The sequence below is a fragment of the Podarcis raffonei genome, chromosome 8 (genome assembly GCF_027172205.1).
Source record: "Podarcis raffonei isolate rPodRaf1 chromosome 8, rPodRaf1.pri, whole genome shotgun sequence".
Classification (NCBI taxonomy): domain Eukaryota; kingdom Metazoa; phylum Chordata; class Lepidosauria; order Squamata; family Lacertidae; genus Podarcis; species Podarcis raffonei.
The window spans coordinates 14,818,765-14,836,419 of NC_070609.1; the positions used below are offsets into that span (position 1 = coordinate 14,818,765).

A 17,655-nucleotide genomic window follows, 5' to 3' on the forward strand; every position below is an offset into this window, starting at 1 on the left:
CTTCTCTACCCCTCTCCCCACCTCAGGTGCTCGAGACAATGGAGATGAGGGCTCTGGTGACACTGATGATGAGCTGAGGAGGTTGGTCAAGTGAATGGTTCTTTTGTAAGCCGTGCCTTCAGGGATGGAAGAAGGATTTTTTGTTTTAAAGGGTTTGGAATAGTGGCTGGGTACCTATGATGCCAGCGGGCAAGCAAATATAGGAGAAGATGGTTAGAGATTGGTGGAACAGGACTTGAAGCTGTGGTGTAAAGGGGAGAGGCTGTACCCCATCAGTGGAAGTCCTTTGCGCAGACGTTCCCTGGTTTCTAAGCCTTCAGTTGTAATGGCCAATGTACACTTTTGTCCTTGAGGACTAGAAGCGTGATGCTGATTGTAGGGCGGGGATATCAGGTCCTTTGTGCCAACATATTCCCATTTCCTCATGGCTTTAGAGTGGAAGAGGAGCACCGCAAAAAGCAACAAGGGGGGCGGAGGGTGGTCCCGGAGCCAGACGACGATCCGTATGGTGGCTCCACAGATGAGAATACGGATGTCGAAGAAAAAGAGGAACCAGATCAGCCCATCCCAGAGCTACCAGGTATGTCAGGACTGTGAGCTTAGATCTGATCAGTCAGCTAAAGCTTTTGTTGTTTAACCCACTTGGATGGATTGCTCATTGGGGCTGAGAGTGAAAGACTCGTTCATCTTGTGCAGCTATTTTGTTTCTTCTTTATGCAGTGCGTAGTTAAAACTATGGAACTCGCTGCCACAGGAGGCCACCAGCTTGGATGGCTTTAAAAAGAATTGGACCAATTTGTGGGGGAGAAGACTATCAATGGCCACTAACCCCCAGTCAGAGGCAGAAATGCTTCTGAATACCAGTTGCTAGAAACTACAAGAGGGGAGAGTGCTCCCACGCTTTGGTCCTGTTCTTTGTGGGTTTCCCACAGGCATCTGGGTGGCCACTTTGAGAACAGGATGCTTGACTTACCCTGATCCAGCAGGGCTCTTCTTATACTTTTGAGTATTCCTATTAAAGGAAGTTAAGAAAAAAATATTAAAGATGACCTTTTCTTTTCAGCAGAGTGGTAGCTTTTTAAAGCTGTGGGTTATCTCCCCCCCCCCGCCCCCGCCAGTATCTCTGAGATATATTGAGACTTATTTAATGCAAATTATTTAATGATAAGTTTTATTGTAGCAAGTTACTGGTGGGCAGCCCCAGCTTTCTCCCTTCTCTGCTAAGGAGGCCTCATGACTTCTAAAAGCAAGGAAAGACTGGAAAAATGAAGTCAGGAGATGAGATGCAACCATGCTGTTTCTTCCCTTGCTGGTATAGATGAGACTAGGACCTGAGAGTTCCTGGTTTGCATCCAATGTTAGTATACTCAGAGTAGACCCATTGAAATCAATTAATTAGATGCAACCCTCTAGTCTTGAACTGCATCAATAGACATAATGCTTGGAAATTATGTGGTTCATTTATGGGGCGAGTTTGGGGTTTCAAGTCTTCATTCAGCTTCTTCTCTGTCTTTGCCAGATTTATTCGTGGGCAAACACTTCTTCCTTTATGGCGAATTCCCTTCTCAAGAGCGACGCCTCTTGAACCGGTACATTGTGGCTTTTAACGGGTGAGTTTTGCTGCGGTGGCATTGCAGTAGGTGCCTGCTGTGGCCCAAGTGGCGTGCTGAATGCATGCTGTCATCAGAGGTAGCCCCCAAAAGAGTGTAAGCTGAGTTTAGCAGCCAAATTTCGAAACACAATTCCATATTTTTCTGTAAGGATGCTTCTCTAGGAAGAGAGAAACCAGAAACTACGTAGAGTCTTGACTGTCCACTCCTTCATGCCTAACATGCTTTGACTATATCATACTCATTTTGTCAGGGCTGGCTAAATTTTAAAAAGCACAATTCAAACAATATACTGTAACATTTAGCACAGTATACTTGCATACAAACTTATCAACCCATTTAAAAATACTGCTCAGAGTAGACCCATTGAAATTAAGTTAGTCATATCCATTAATTTCTGTGGGTCTGGATACAATCTACCTCTTTCCTTTTCCTTTTTTGGTGAGAGGAAGCCCATGAGATGTCGGATTTAGAACAAACCTTGGCTATAGCTTGTGGCTAATTGAGGGAGAGTTTAGCCACAAGTCCTGGTTCAGAGGCCATGCTAAGCCAAACCTTGCCTAGTTTGGTGTGGCAGCAAAGGTGACCTGGGAGAAGGAGCCAAGTGGGTGCAAGGTCCTCCCTAAGAACCCATATGTTCAAGTTTGGCTTAGTACAACCTTTGCCAACCTGGCACCCCCCCTCCCAGAGGTTTTGGACCACAACTCCCATCAGCCCCAGCCAACTCACCAAAACATCTGGAGGGTGAGCCAGGTTGGCTTAGTATGTCATGCGAACCAGCCATTTGTGCCAATTCTGCAATCTCAAGTGTATTTCAAGATCACTTCTTTCTGCTCTTAGGGGAGGAGGAAAAGGTGGCTGTAAATTATTGTGAGGGGAATGCTTCTCTTCTGCTTGCAGGCAAGTGGAGGACTATATGAATGAGCGAGTGAATTATGTGATCACAGCTCAAGAGTGGGACGACACATTTGAGGAGGTGAGCTCATCCTGCCAGCTGTGTAGGACTGCACTGGTCTAGCCCCATCCTCTGTAAGCCATGACACACTTTTCAGATGGCCCCGTAGATAACGGATGGAGATAAACACAGGAGGCCAGTTCCAAAGGCAACTGTGGCAGAAACAGATGATCGTAGTAGCACTTTTTAGCATTTTATGCTTTCGAAATGCTTCAAGAGCTTTTCAGCATCCTTGCAATGACCCAGTAAGGTAGTCCCACATGTTTAATGTTACATTGCTGTAGAGGTGGGGGCTGAGGCTGACGAATAATACTCCTTGTTGATGTTTGTTTTTGTTGTTTTAATTTTACTTATACCCTGCCCATCTTTGACTAGCCCAAAGTAACCAGCAAGCTCTGTGCTTCAGTAGGGAATTAGAGTGTCAGCAGGAGTGGGGAAACCTGGATCTAACCACAGCACCCCGCTGTCTCTCGCTTTGTGACCAAGATAAAATGTGAACCGGGGCAACCTCATTTAAATGCTTGTGCTAGTCCACAGCAGGTAGGCATTGCATCAGGATGGACTGGCTCCGCCTTTTGGGGTGGGGCCAGGGACTTCAAAGTGCCAGCGTTTTCTCCTTTCTGTTGCAGGCTCTGAACGAGAATGCCAACCTCTCCTTTGTGCGCCCCCGCTGGATCTACAACTGCAACCAGCGGCAGAAGCTGATCCCCCACCAGCCCTATGTTGTGGTACCACGAGTGTAGGCCAGCCTCCTCCCTGCAGGCACGTCCCTGTGGGTCCTGTATACTCCCTCTGGAGCAAACAGCTCTCCTTCTCCTTGGGGCCACTTGACACCATGCTATCTCTCACTTGTTTTCCACTGGGACGTTCCTTCCTCTCAAGGGCCTTGTCCAGCAGCCCTGTTTCTACACTCACACACAGACGCAGCTGGGATTTTGAGGGCCTTTTTTTCTACTATTGCTTGCTCCAGCAGTAGCTACCCCAGCTCACATGGGACACGATTTCATTTTCAGAAATAACTCGAGCTGCTCTGGAGAAGTCAGTGTAGAAAGCCTCCATGGTGCACAGTGGCAGTGGTGAGCTGCTCTGGATTGGGGCTAGTGTCAACTCTCTCAAGGGCTTAATAAGTGGAGTGGGAACTTAGTTTGGACTAATAAGGGGCGAGGGTGCAACTGGGAAAGCAAGATGCATCCTTCAAACAATCCTTTTATTTTTGGGACCCTCTCCTGACCCTGGTTCTCCTTTCATTCTTTTTCTTTCTCGCTTTTTCCCCTCCCCCCCATCACTTCCTAGGAGGCTCTGTGTGTTCTTGCCAGTCAGTAAACTTTACTCTATCTCTCTGTCTTTATATGTATATAGCTGAGGACACTGGCCATTTCAAGGTGGATATTCTGACACAAACGTTGTCCTTAGAACGGAGGCACCTGTCCCTCTATACAAGCTCTGCCTTGCTCCCAGTTTTACAGGAGTTGATGTTTGCCTCCTGCTCCTTGACCCCTTTTCATTTTGTGACTAAGGCCACCCCATCACAAGCTTCCATTTTTTGCAGACGAAATTTGTTCCTCCATCTGCAGATTCAGCAAACCTGAGCATATGAACCATCAGTGGTATGCTGGCCTGACCATGGGGCAAATCCAAGCCCGTTTTTAGAATTCAGGAATTAACCACTCACAAGTGTGCATTACTATGTTGGTTGACATTCTGCTCACCTGCATTTCTACGACCACCTCTGGAAAATCATGTTCAAATGAGGCCCGCAGTGTAATATCCAGTCCCTGAGTTCACATTCCTTTTTAAGCTCAGCGTACTTGCGCTGTCTTACACAGCTCCGTTATAAGCATGTGGTATTTGGAGTAGACGCCCTACGGTGACCGAGCATAGAATCCTAAGTGGCATGCTTGGGCCAGGTACAGAGATGTTTTAATGCTAAGCGTTCTCACACACAACCGCTTTAAACAGTGTTCAGGGTTGCTATTGGGAGAAACACTATGACTGTTAAAATCATACTAAGTTTTATATTGCAGCTCTTACGGCCCAAGCCTCAGATTTCTCCTATAGGAAGCAAAAAAAGCAGCTGGAGTTAATTGTCTTATGATTTGATTCATTTCAGCAGGGTGTTGTCAGTTCCACTCTTTACTTTTTACCCTGGGCAAAGAACTCTCTTCAGATTTCGCTGGAAGGGAAACAGCAGAAAAACCCACCCTTTAGTTCAGCTTCCCGGTGAGCTTTTTTTCGGGGGGGGGTAGTAGTGTTCAGCCCCAGACCCTACCAAAATTGCATGTTCCTTCCTGCTTTTCCCTGGCTGTGAACTGGACTGAGAGGCCTTGAATAATCTACCTCGTTTTTACAGCCCATCTCTTCCCCCACATCATTGGTGCTGCCCTCAGCGCTGGGGATCAAGCCAGCAACTCTTCTCTGTCCTTACGTTCATGGATAAACTACAGTAAATAAGCTGATTGCTCACAGGAGCTTCCCAGCTTCAGGAAAGGGCTGCAAATGGCCCATTTCTATGGACTCTACTCTTTGGCCCCAGTGTATAGAACATCTCCAATACAGAGGTTCTCCACTTGGCTTTCAGGTGACAGTAAAGGGCAATGGTGTTTTTTTAATAAGCTATCTTGACTACTCACCAGAGGGGAACTAGCTTTGGGAGTGCAATGAGAATTCACACACACCCCTTCTAAAATCTGCCACGTTCAGGGTTGCTATGGGGGTGGGGGAGGCGTAGCATTTAAACTGTATCAAGTTTGCATCACAGCTCACATGTCCCAAGATTAAGGGCTTCTTGGTTTTTAGAAATGAATTATACCTATGGTTCATTACAGTTTGCATGAGGTTCCAAAAGTTGTGACAAATCTCCTCCAGGGATGTATTCATGTCTTCTTTCCCCCTCCAATCTGGTTTGTTGTGGGGTGTTTTTTTTAATAAAAAATGAATGAAATGAAAACAAAATCTCAGTCTCGAGCTGCTCTTCTGCGCCACAGAACAGAGAGATTGTAACAACCTCCTAAGATCTTACTGTGAAGAAACAGGTGTCAGAATATTCACATGATGATTTCTAACAGGGTCTCAACAGTTCTGGACAAGAAGTCATGCATCTAAGCTTTTAAAGACTCCTGATGTTCATAGTGGCAGTTTAGGCTTATAATGTGGCAATTGAGGGTGGTGTGGAATTGCTTGAACACACAGCAAAACGACTGGTCTCCATTCCCTGCCTTCCTTCTGTCCTGCTCATACAGCCCCAAATGCTTCTCTTCTTTCTGACATAATTGCATTACTTAGAAACCCACAAACTATTTGTATAAACCATTTAAAAGTTCAAGCCAAGGCAATTACCCCTAGGATTGACATCACTATTTGTCTCCCTCCACCTTCCTCTGTCTAACTTAATGTGTGAAAGAGATATCTGACTTGGGTCTGTGCTTTTTTAAAACGCTTACAAAATCTGGAATATTTAGGCACAAGTGCTTTGATCTGTACCAGCAACAACAGTTAAGTAACTGCCTTTTTGGCTCTAATGGACATCCAATTTAATCTAGCTACCTGTTTCTCGTATCAAAATGCTTTGAAAGTGGGCACATCCCTCTTTTGGCCAATGATGCTACACCTGTCTACTGCGTTGCTCCCCAAAATTCTGCATTTGTCATATGCTCCAAGCTCAACTTAACCCGGTTAACTAAACTTTTATAGGTTTTATTATTTTTTTCCAAGAAAAATAAGACAAAAAAACTCCAGGCTCCCAGGGGAGTCCCATTTTTTTTTTTAGTATCAACTACAAACATACCATGGATCAATCAACACCCCCCTCCCCGCCTCCCTTGCAACAATCTGAACAAATGCCTTTGGTGTGGGGGGTGGGGTGAGAAGGCAAAAGATGCTTTGGCAAACGGTACAAGGACAAGGAGTGTGTGTGTAGAATTCATCCATCCAAGAAAGCGGGGTGGAAAGGTGGACATGTGTCTAAAAAGTGGGAGATTGGAGCACACTGCGTCTTAGAAATCCAACATTTGAACCAAGAGGCAAGACAGTAACCCCCAAAAGTGGGGAATTTGTGGAGGGGGGAGGCGTAACAAAGGAAGGCAGGTTTGTGGGACTGCCTCTCTAGGCATGTGGTGAAACGGTCACACGGAAGAAGCAAAAGGAACCGGGCAGTAAAAGTTGTGTAAACCAAGTGATGGAGGGTGGGGTGGGAAATCCAGCCGTCCAAATCCAGCACTAGAAATCTGTGTGCTTAAGCAGTTTTCAGTACATGTTGTAAATGGCTAGGGACATGTTTTGATGTGATCAGGGACAGAAGCCCGGAGCCACCAGTTTTTACAGCAGCTGGCTGAGAGGTAAGATTCCATGCCAACTGAAGCAAAAATTAAAAAATGGCAGATGAACACAACACATAACATTTGCAAAATTATTCTACTGCTACTTGTTGGGAGGGCCCACCACTGTACAGAATGTAGTGTGCGAGCACACACCCCAAAATTCATGGATTCTTGCCATTTCGGCTTAAGCTACCCCTGGCAATTTTGCAGATGCCACAACCACATTTTCAAACTTGTCTGTGCCTTCATAAAGACTAGCAACTTCTATTGCACACACTGTGTGACACCAGTGTGTGCGTGGCATGCCAGGTTGTTAAAACTGTCCCCCTTTAGCCACAGGCCAGAGGCACAAACAGGGTTTGATAAGCCACAGAAGGAAGATGTTGTACAACCCAGAAAATGCCAAGTTTGACAGGCCTAACTTAGCAGAGCCTTGGACTGTGAAGATGCTGATCTCTGCATTCCAATGTAAGCATGCACCAACTGAACACAGACAAGAGACAGCCTGGGCAATGGTCGGAGGTCGTAAAAAGCAATGGCAGAATTCTGCTCTCCGGAAGATTTGTGCATATCCATCCATTTTCTATGAATTTATGCAAGCTTCTTGTGAAATTGGGATTCAAAGGTGGCTGGGCTTGTTTTGCAGAATCAGTGGGGTGCTGAGGTTGCAGGCCGTGGCGCTCTGCCCCTCCTAGGCGCACATCTCAGCAATGCACAAGTTAGTCAGGTTGCAGAATATGCCGTTTCTGAGGGCTGAACCGGGGTTCTCTGACCACACACACTTTGGCTTTTTTTTCAGCATGGTATACACAGCTTGGGCTATGGGGAGGCGGAGAGTACACACACATCGACTTGGCACTGTAGGGGGGGAAACAGCGGCAAGACCCCCAACAAAAGAGCTGAGCTGCTATGGGTCCTCAAAGCGCATCTCTGTGTAAACCCCAAACCCCCTCTCCCTTGCCGTTATTTACAATGATCCCCCCGCACCCACCAAGCATCCAAGTTAGCCAATTTCCTCCCCGCACCCCCACGTTGTCCAGTCGCTTCAGATCTCCACTCTACGGCCTCTCTCCGTTGCTGTGGCCTTTGCTTTGGGACAAGTCATCCCCCACTTCCCCGTCCTCGTGCACCCGCTGGTGGAGCGTGAGGTTGCGCAGCTGCCGGAAGCTCTTGCTGCAGCGCATGCACGGGTAGGGCCGCCCCGCCGCAGCGGCCGCGTGGATCTGCTGGTGGGCGGCCAGCTTGGACGGGTAGCAGAAGCTCTTCCCACAGCGGTTGCAGGGGTAGGGCCGCTGCCCCGTGTGCGTGCGGCGGTGGGCAGCCAGCTTGGAAGGGTAGCAGAAGCTCTTGGGGCAGTCGGCGCATTTGTACGGGCGCTCGGGCGTGTGGATCCACTGGTGGGCCGCCAGCTTGGAGCGGTGTCCGAAGCGCTTGGGGCAGAGCGTGCAGGGGTAGGGCCGCTCGCCGGTGTGCGTGCGGCGGTGGGCCGCCAGCTTGGACGGGTAGCTGAAACTCTTGGGGCAGTCGGGGCATTTGTACGGGCGCTCGGCGCAATGGGTCCACTGGTGCGTGGCCAGCTTGGAGCGGTACACGAAGCGCTTGCCGCAGTCTTTGCACTGGTAGGGGCGCTCAGAGGGCAGCACGGCCGGGGGGCGGGGGCGGCGGGGCCGGGCAGGCTTGGGTGACTCCGTGGCGGGCGGCGAAGACAGAGCCGCGGGTGAAGGCGACTTGGCGTTCTCTTTCAGGGCCTGCGAGTCTGGAAGGGGAGGGGAAAGGAGGGTGTCAGAAGCCAGGCATCCTCATCAACCGGAGGCCATTCCCGCATCTCCTAGCCATTTCTCTGCCCCACCTCTCTAGCTTCTCATCAGTCCAATCACTAAACGCATGGACTGGGGAGACTGATGCACCCTGCTGCCACCCACCTGTACAATCTCTGTAGTTCCCTGTGGAAGAGAACTGATAGCTAATTCCCTTTAGGAATTGTAGCTCTTGGAGGGGAACGAGACCTCCTAAGAACTCTCAGCACCCTGAACAAGCTATAACTCCCAGGATTCTTTGCAGGGGGGGGGACTCTAGTTGTTAATACTTTTATTAAAAAAATTTCATAACACGCCTTTGTTTTCGAACCATTTTGGGAGTCGAACGGACTCCCAGAATGTATTAAGTTCAAGGACCAAGGTACCACTGTAATAGCATACAAAGTCTTCTCTTAAAAGTAGTTCTTAACCCTTACTGCAGATGGTCATAGGCCCTCCCAGCTCTCACCTGGGATCTTTATCCTCCCTGTCACCCAATATTTCCCCGCCTCCCACCCAGGGCCCCCTCCATCAAGCATCTACAACCCTCAAGAGTGTACAATCCCTGGACCCTAATAAAATTTCCAAACAGAGAACACCAAAGAAGAAAAGAAAAAGAAAGAAGCAGGGGAAAGAGAGAAAACGGAAGAAAAAAGAAGTAATAAAGAAAAAGAAAAAAATTCCCTTTTTCCATCTTCCAGTTACATTTAAAAATTTATTTAAGGCATCACTCCATGGTTAACACCCATCTTCTCCACTTTCTGTTAAACAATATTTATTTTAAATCCAAGTGTCTCAACTTCATTCATTTCCCTTTGGAGGGAAAGCCATAGCTGTTTAAAGCGATATCACAGGGCTTCAGATTTATGGTGTGCACATGACCTAAGTCCTAGGAGATCAGGTCAGGATGCTCCAGGCTGGCTTTCTAGACGCCCCCTTACCCGCAACACTGCTGCTCAGAGGGTTGGTGCCCACGATGATCTTGCTGTTGCTCATGCAAGGCTGCTCCCCCCTTTCCAGCATCAGGACAAGGCTTGGTCGGGCGAGAATGTAACCTGCACAAACAGAGGGAAATGGTTTTATCACCGTGGCACGGTCATCCATCGTGAAGATAGAATATATAAAGAGAAACGCGGGAATCAATGTTCTGAGAAGCGCAAGACAGAAACACATCCAGTCAGATGTTCATTTCACATTGTTCGTTCCGTTTCCGCTCATTGTGGGGGGCAGAGGGAGACTGAAACCTTGTCCATGGCTGCTAGAAACCCTACAGAGCCACTCACTCTCTGGCCTGGGAGGTTGCTTGTGCACTTTCAAGCCTACTTATCTAGGCCTAAGGACTAGGAACTTGGTGGGGCTTTTTGAAACAAAACAAAACACAAAAAATGTATTTATATATTTATTTCCTCGCTAAGAACCTCGATTTGGCACCCAGTAACAGATTCCTGGTGCTACCGCTGGACACTTGGCCCTAGGCACAAGGCATCTGTGTGCAAAACAAGAGTTGTTAAGATTCCCTAAAAAAATAAAAACCAAAAACCAACTTAAGTGGCTCCGATTTTGATTGGAGGAGCAGACCTGCTACAAGGTGGGCTGAAGGCTGCCACCACCACTGGAGATTTTCCCTCCAGAAGTTATTAGCCCTGTTTGAAAGGGATGGAGGGTAGAATAAAGGAATGCATTTTTTACTACCAGTAGCAGTAGTGATGGCGACTTTGTCTGGGGAAAAGAGGGCAGGGAGAAAAAATTAAACACTGCCCGCGACCCCCTGGCACTGCTCTTCGAATAAAAACTGCTCGCTCCTGCCAGTGATGTGGGCTTTCTGGGACCTGATGTCCTGATGCCCCAAAGCGATTGGGATTCGATTGAGCATGCTTGACTTACATTTCGTCAACAACATTTCTAAAAATATGCACCCTATATTTATTTTGCATGTTGCATAAGTAGCCCCAAAGTGTTTTTTCCCCCTAATAGCTTTTTAAAGAAAGTATTTAGTGGGGTGGAGGGAGAATGGTAACTGCCCTGAGATCTACGGGTATAGGGAGGTATACAAATTTAATAAATAACATTGATAAATAAAATTTGAACTGACATATTTGATTGTCGGGGGTGGGGGGGACACAACAAAGCACGCTCAACATAGGAGAATGTTACAATCAAACCAGATTATTTCTTGTCGAAATACTTACACATAGCTCAATTGCACACACTTCTCTTTTCAAATGAAAATCTGTTAATACGCTCATTTCAGCATGCCTTGGAAGCTGCCAACTGGACACGATATAGCACTGGCATCCCATTTATTATGTTGCTAATTAATCTTAATGAAACAAACACTGTAGAGATTTAACGGGGAAATATATAGCAACGGGAAAATGTATTGCCACCCTGCTCCCATCACTCACAACAACGTTTAATTTTAAAAATAAAATGCAGAAATCCAGTCCCCTCACATCTTGTACAGGCTTGTAAACAGCCCCATGCCTGGTCGCCTATGGCGAGCGAGAAGCAGCTTGAGGTGACTAGGGAGGCCAGATCTGTGCAAATAGGCCTTTCCCCGTTTCCAAGCCTCACACAACCTTTACGAGGATGCGCAGGCAAACGGGCTGGTTATTCCTGCGCCCTCATTTACAGGCTTGGCCTTGGTTTTGCCACGGGTCAGGCGGGCAGCGTATTGATTAGAACTGTGTTAACTAATGGTACTTCAATCGCAGGGTTCCCTCATGGCTTCATGTCTCCCGAAAGGCCCCAGGATCCAATTACTGCTCGATTCTGCTCTTGGCCTAAGTGTGGAGTTGCTATGGAAACTCACTTGGAATACAGGCCAGAGAGGAGGAGTTGGTGGATAAGGCAGAGAAAGAAAACTAACAGCATTTGCAAACCAAGTATTACAGGGGAAAGCTTTCAGATCAGATGGTGCCCTATGAAAAGAGGGCCGGACCCCAATATCCTCCCTTCCTGATGGCAGGAAACTGCAGAAACAATATCTGCTGGAAACAGACTACTGGCCGTGCTGGCTGGCACTGGAGACAGTTGGGAGGCCAGCAATGAATTGGGACCACGTCCACACATTTAAAGCACCGAGATGCCCCTTCACACAGTCATGGCTTTCCCCCAAGGAATTCTGGGAACTGTAGTTTGTTCAGGCTGCTGAGAGTTGTTGGCAACGCATTCCCCTCACAGCGCTACAGTTCCCAGAGCTCCTTGAGAAAAAGGACTGGTGTTTCGTTTGTTCTGTTGCGTATTTTTTGTGTTTTTATATTGTAAACCACCACATGATGCCCGGATGAAGGGCGGGATAGAAATTCAATTACTAATAATAATAATAACAGTAATTCGCAGAAATCACATCACTGCATATGTTTACTCAGTTGAGTAAGTCGCTTCAGAACGGCTCTGACTTGGGCAGGTACCTCTTTCAAGAACAGGCCTTTTTATTTTTAGAGGGGGGAGCGATGCCTCAGGATCTAGCAAGGCAAATGTCTGTATATGCAACAATTACAAGCAAAACAGCTTATATAAACTATTATATATAAATAGCTTATATATACAGTATGTTTAAAGAGCAAGCTGTTGGCTTTCCAGGGAAGTTCAGTTTCACAGTATGAAATCCGACACACTTATCCGCATGCAAGCACCACTGGACACCATGGGTGTTACTTTTGAGTAAGCGCATTGTGGTGGAAAGGAGTTGTTTGGTGCTGGGCCCAAATCATTTAAGCATGAGCCCCCTGACCTAGTTCCTTAAGAAGAGGGTGTGCAGGATGTAGAGTCTGCACCAGCCACAAACCACAATGTTTTCATCAAAGATTTTTTTTAAAAAAAAATGCAACCAAGGCAGCCATCCTCTGCACACTTACCTGGGAGTAAGCCCATGAAGCAGAGTGGCATTTACTTCCCAGTAACACAGACAACAGCTCTTGCTGCTATGGGGCAGCCCCCTTCCCTTAGAGCTGGCCCTCCTTCCCCAAAACCAGTCAGACAGTGGACAGGAGACCAGGAGCTTGAAATATGATTCGTATTACCACCGAGGGAAATCTGGATTTGGTGCAATGCACCCGGCTTCACACCATATTGGGGTGTGTGCTTTCAAACCTGTTTAGTCTTTTTGGGGGGGAGGGGCGGAGAGGAAAATAAAAACTGCCCCCTTCTTCACCCGGACGCGCCAAGGCCTGGAGCAAATGCAAAACCACCTTCAAATCCGAATGCAGCGGGGACTCCCCGTTTTTTTGGCACCCCACCGTTGGGCATCCCTCGCCTTTTCACCGCATCTATGTATGCAGCTGAGAAGCTGGGCCTTCCTCCTGCTGCCCGCCCGCCCCCTCGCTCCCCCCAGACGCCACTCACCGGCCCGGGAGCCTCCCCCGGCCTCAGGCTGCCTCTGGGGTCTCCCCTTCATGAGCCGATCGCGCCGGGTCATGCTGTCCCCGCGGGGGGCCAGGTCGTGCGCCCCACCGCATCCCTTCCCAGGCCGGTCCCCAGCGACGGGCGGGCGCAGCAGCAGCAGCACCAATCCGGCTGGCTGGCTGGCGAGGAGGGGTCTTTCCTTACTCGCAGCTTCCTCGGCCAATCCGCGCCTTCCCCGGTATTTATTTATTTATTTTGCAAAGTAGGGGTATGTGTGTGTTGGGGAGGGGGGGGGGTTTAATAAACGTGATGAGGTCGCGATGACGGAAACGGCCGTCCCTGGGAGCTCTTCAATTTGCAGACCTAGACCCCCACCATCGTGCAACTAAATTCTGTTTAGAACAGAAATCATTCATTCCAATGGGTCTGCTCTGAGCTGGGCGAAGGGGGTGGGGAGCTGGATAAGTATTATTATTATTATTATTATTAAAAATACTCGTTAGCAATGTTTACTTGAAAGCAAACTCTTGCAAAATCTTACGCATGCATGGTTACTGGTTAGTTAAGACCTACTAAATAAATATACAAACAAAACCCCTCTGGACGTCAGAGGATGCTGCTACCAGCCTATGCAGTAGGGCTACTTGGAAGTAAGCCCGGCTGAGTTCAGGGCCACTTATAGCTTAAGCAATTATATACATGTGGCCAGGTGCTTCCATGCAGACTTATTTCGGAAAGAAGACCCGCTAGATCTTACTGCCCAATAAATGTCCTTAGGACTCCAGCGCTATATAATGATGCACCACCACCTCTCCGTTCAAGGCCATGTCCTAACCAGTTACAGGTAGGTAGCATAGCTGTCAACTTTTTCCTTTTCTTGTGAGGAATCCTATTCGGAATAAGGGAATTTCCCTTAAAAAAAGGGAAACATTGACAGTTACAGTAGGTAGCCCTGTTGGTCTGCCATAGTCAAAACAAAATAAAAAAATTCCTTCCAGTAGCACCTTGGAGACCCAACTAAGTTTGTTATTGGTATGAGCTTTCGTGTGCATGCATGCACACGAAAGCTCATACCAATAACAAACTTAGTTGGTCTCTAAGGTGCTACTGAAAGGATTTTTTATATATCCTAACCAGGCTTACCTAGCAGTAGGGAGACTCTGGGCTTAACCTCTTACACGCACCTCCTTCAGGATGGAAATGTGCGTGGCTTCAGTTCCTCCACGATGTGGCACTGCCGGCCAGGTTGCGCTTAAGGGCCCATTGATTTGAACGTGGCTTCCTTCCTTCCAAGAAAGCAGGAAGCTCATTGAATGCAGCAAGGTACTTGCCTCGAGGACTAACCTGGATGTGAGAAGGCTGCGTGGGTGTTTTATTTCGCAGCCTCCGTTCCTAAAGAGAGGAAGCTGGTCCTTAAGTCTGCCCTGGGGCTGCAGAATTTTACTCCTTTAATGCCTGCTCCTTAACTCGAGAAAGACAGGGAAGGTGGTGCTAATTTTCAGGGAAGAGAGGGGCCCACCTTTTCTCTGCATTATTATTGCTTACTATGAAGGCTGCAGCCCTGCAGACTTTAAGGAAAGGCGGTGTTGGAAGGAAGGAAATGTTATTACACCTCTACCCCGCCTTTCTTCCATGGAAGTCCAGGGGAGGTGTTTCCCAAACATTCCTCATGGTCTGGACACTGACCAGACCAGAACCTGCGTAACTTGAGCCGAGACTATTGGAACAAGATGCCTTTAGGCCATGATGTCCCAGGACCCTTAAAAACAGACAGCATTTCAAGTATCAAGAAGCCAGAGTTTCAGAGAGACCCACTTTGGAAGATCATATTGCATCAAGGGGGTGGGTGCAATTTCTTGCATTGGCTTAAAAAAAAAACTTCTAAAGTACTGTATTATTCTCCCGCTTTTCTTTTACGCATAGATTTTTATGCTTTGGGCATGTAAATAATAAATTATTATTATTAAGCTGCTTCTTAGAAAGCACACTAGGCGAATGAAGCTGAAGAAGCACAGGCAACGGGAGCAGCGAGGAGCTCTTCAATTTGGTTTAGTTTTGGAAAGTACCGTACATTGAAATGCAAAACTCCGCGCTGCCTAGAAGTGCGCGCGCGCGCAAACAGACGGGAAAATGCGAAAATAAAAATATATTTCTAAAAAAAGACTAAATCACAAGCAGCCGAAGGAAGCCGATTATACAAAAACCAGAAGCAATCTATACGGAACAGAAGAGGAACTACCTGCAGCAGAATCAACTGAGCAAGCCTTGCTGGCAAAATGAGCACGCCCGGGCAGAACCACATCCAGGGATGATTTCATATTCACCCCTCCGCCGAATGGTTTCGCCCACAGAGGAGCGCGGATAAACGACGTTTAACGGTGGCTGGAGACGGACAAACCTAATCGCCTTTTTTTTTTTTTTTTTGGCCAATGAGCTGCTGTTCTGAGTTCTATGCTGTCCAGGGTAGAAAAGCCTGGACGTGTAGTAAATGCAGCGTTTTCCTGGCACGCAAACATCTAAGCTGCTTTTCACTGGTCCATCTAGCTCAGTATTGTCCACACTGCCTTGGCAGCAAGCCATCTAGGATTTCAGACTAGGGTTTTTTCCCCAACCCAGCCTAGAGATTGAACGCCAGGACCTTTTGCATGCAAAGCAGATGCTCAGCCACTGAGCAGCAGCTCTTTCCCCTCGTTAATCTCTGTGTTTCAAGCTAGGGTTAGTCATACTCTAGGAGCGGGTCAACGTTTTAAAAGGGTGGGAGCTATTTACTGATGCTGTATTAGGATGGATGGATGTGTGAGCATTATTATATACAATCGCCTTTGGAAAATCTCTGTGTTCCAGAATATTCTCACATTAGATCAAGGCCGTTTTTACTAGGGATGAAAGCTAGGCATTTAGACTTGGTGCTGAAATTTGCCCTAACCTGTTCCGCCTCCTATACAGACATCCCTGCCCCACCCCCTAGATAAAACAGGGAATGTCAGTTTGCAGCCTTTTTAATAAGTAAGTAAAGAATAGGGGCATTTCTACCTGCAAAAAAAGAAGGCTGTGTGTAAGTCAGTGGTGGTGTAGTGCTTAGTTGGTCCAAAAAGGACCTAGGAGAAGAGGGTTCAAATTCTCACTCGGCCACAAAGCTCACTGGGTGACCTCGGGCCAGTCACTGCCTCTCACCCTAACCTACCTCAAAGGGTAGTTGTGAGGATTAAATGAGGGAGGCGGAGAGCCATGTATGCCCCTTGAACTCCTTGGATACAAAAGTGGGATATGAATGGAATAAATAAGGAAGGAAGCCCAATAAGAGACCACTTTTTCTACCATGATCTGCTGTGTTGCGGGTAAAACCTCTTTCCCCATTCTCTCTCTTTATCAAAAGTACCCACCCACAGAATGCAAAAAATAAAATAAATTAAATTAAAATGTATTTCCCCATCTCATGCAAGAATACTGTACATCTCTTGCCCTTTGGGCTATAGAAAATGGCAATGTTAAACATTGAAATTGAAGCGTAATTGCACTAGTTAAAGATTTCCAGCTCCCCACCCTAACGTTAATGTATATATACACCTCGACTGTGTGCTCTGGCTATGTATATCCATGTCCCTCCATATTGTATTGCACCAACAAATCCCACTGCCTCACCTTTTACACACAGACATGCCCTACCCTCTAGTGCTCGCACAGCGTCCCCCAAGTCACACAGCAAACTGCAGTAATATCCATGTAGCTTAAGTACACACATTTTAGCGTTGTAAAACAGAAAAACGAGGCTGCCCTTTGCACAAAGAACGATAGCATGTAATCGTTGCAGGCTTCTTGTTTACGAGAACCTCCCTGCACGTAGACTTTACACCTGCCGGTTCAGCTCTACTTTGAGCTAGCCAGGTGCCTTTGCCTACCTTTGATTTTAAAAGTGTTATAGTGATGGTAGTTCATTGATATGAATGATATACCCACTTTGTGAATGTGGATTAGACTACCCTACTTTGTGAGTGGAAGAATATATAGTCTTAGCTATAGTCTTAGCACCTGGGACAGGTGCATTGCATTTCAGGGGTGGGAGGCCCAAGTCCCAGATTTTTTGGCTCTCCCCCCCCCCTTTTTTTAAAAACCTTATTTTTTAATTTATTTTAATTTGCTTACAGAATGGTAATGCATGCTGCAAAGTGCAGTGCTGGTGATGTCCCAGCCAGCCAGAGACTTAAACATACACCTTTGCAAATAATCACACACATGCAAATAGCATTCAACAGTGCGTCTTAGCCTTGTGCTCTGATTCAATTAAATACTTCACAGTGGCCAGTCCCTAAGACAGTACTAATCAGTGACTGCAGAAGGTGGGAAAGGTAGGAACCTTAGGCAGGAAGAGGATTGAATAAATCCTAGCCAAAGGAAGATATAATACACTGCAAAGCAAAACGCTGAAGGTTCTTCATTCTTACCCATGTGTGCATGAATGGACTGTGCATGAATGTGTGTTGAAGGGGGTGAACTCCGCCAAATGGGTTTCTCTGGAATGTATTATCTGAGCAATCAATCATCTGGTGGAGTCAATCTGGTGGAGTCCATAAGAACTCTCATTCCTAGAGTGTGTTTATCTGGACAAGTTGGCTCTCTAGCTCTTATCGCGA

The 17,655-nt window shown here is 47.1% G+C and overlaps 2 protein-coding genes across 7 annotated transcripts in view; one reads left to right on the top strand and one right to left on the bottom strand.

Moving 5' to 3' along the window:
- The window catches only part of XRCC1 (X-ray repair cross complementing 1), a 19,027-nt gene extending 13,897 nt beyond the window's left edge, over positions 1-5,130 (top strand). Inside the window, exons 13-17 of one of the 2 annotated variants that reach the window (XM_053397988.1) lie at positions 27-81; positions 435-580; positions 1,520-1,610; positions 2,511-2,586; positions 3,195-5,130. In XM_053397988.1, coding sequence (XP_053253963.1) covers positions 27-81; positions 435-580; positions 1,520-1,610; positions 2,511-2,586; positions 3,195-3,308 — 482 coding nt within the window. In that variant the 3' untranslated portion in view covers positions 3,309-5,130. The remainder of the gene's footprint in view (positions 1-26; positions 82-434; positions 581-1,519; positions 1,611-2,510; positions 2,587-3,194) is intronic. The other variant, XM_053397989.1, reaches the window with a different exon arrangement.
- Positions 5,131-6,242: 1,112 nt separating this feature from the next.
- ZNF575 (zinc finger protein 575) lies at positions 6,243-15,381 on the bottom strand. Of its 5 annotated transcripts, none has more exons than XM_053398004.1 (3): positions 15,264-15,381; positions 9,619-9,732; positions 6,243-8,637 (listed from the first exon to the last, which is right to left on the bottom strand). In XM_053398004.1, the coding sequence occupies exons 1-3, from the start codon at positions 15,340-15,342 to the stop codon at positions 7,940-7,942; spliced, it is 891 nt and encodes a 296-aa protein (XP_053253979.1). In that variant the 5' UTR covers positions 15,343-15,381; the 3' UTR covers positions 6,243-7,939. The 5 variants fall into 5 exon arrangements, with proteins under 5 accessions (XP_053253979.1, XP_053253980.1, XP_053253982.1 ...); XM_053398005.1 differs by lacking the exon at positions 15,264-15,381 and adding an exon at positions 13,025-13,209; XM_053398007.1 differs by lacking the exon at positions 15,264-15,381 and adding an exon at positions 12,871-12,943.
- Between the last annotated feature and the right edge of the window lie 2,274 nt (positions 15,382-17,655).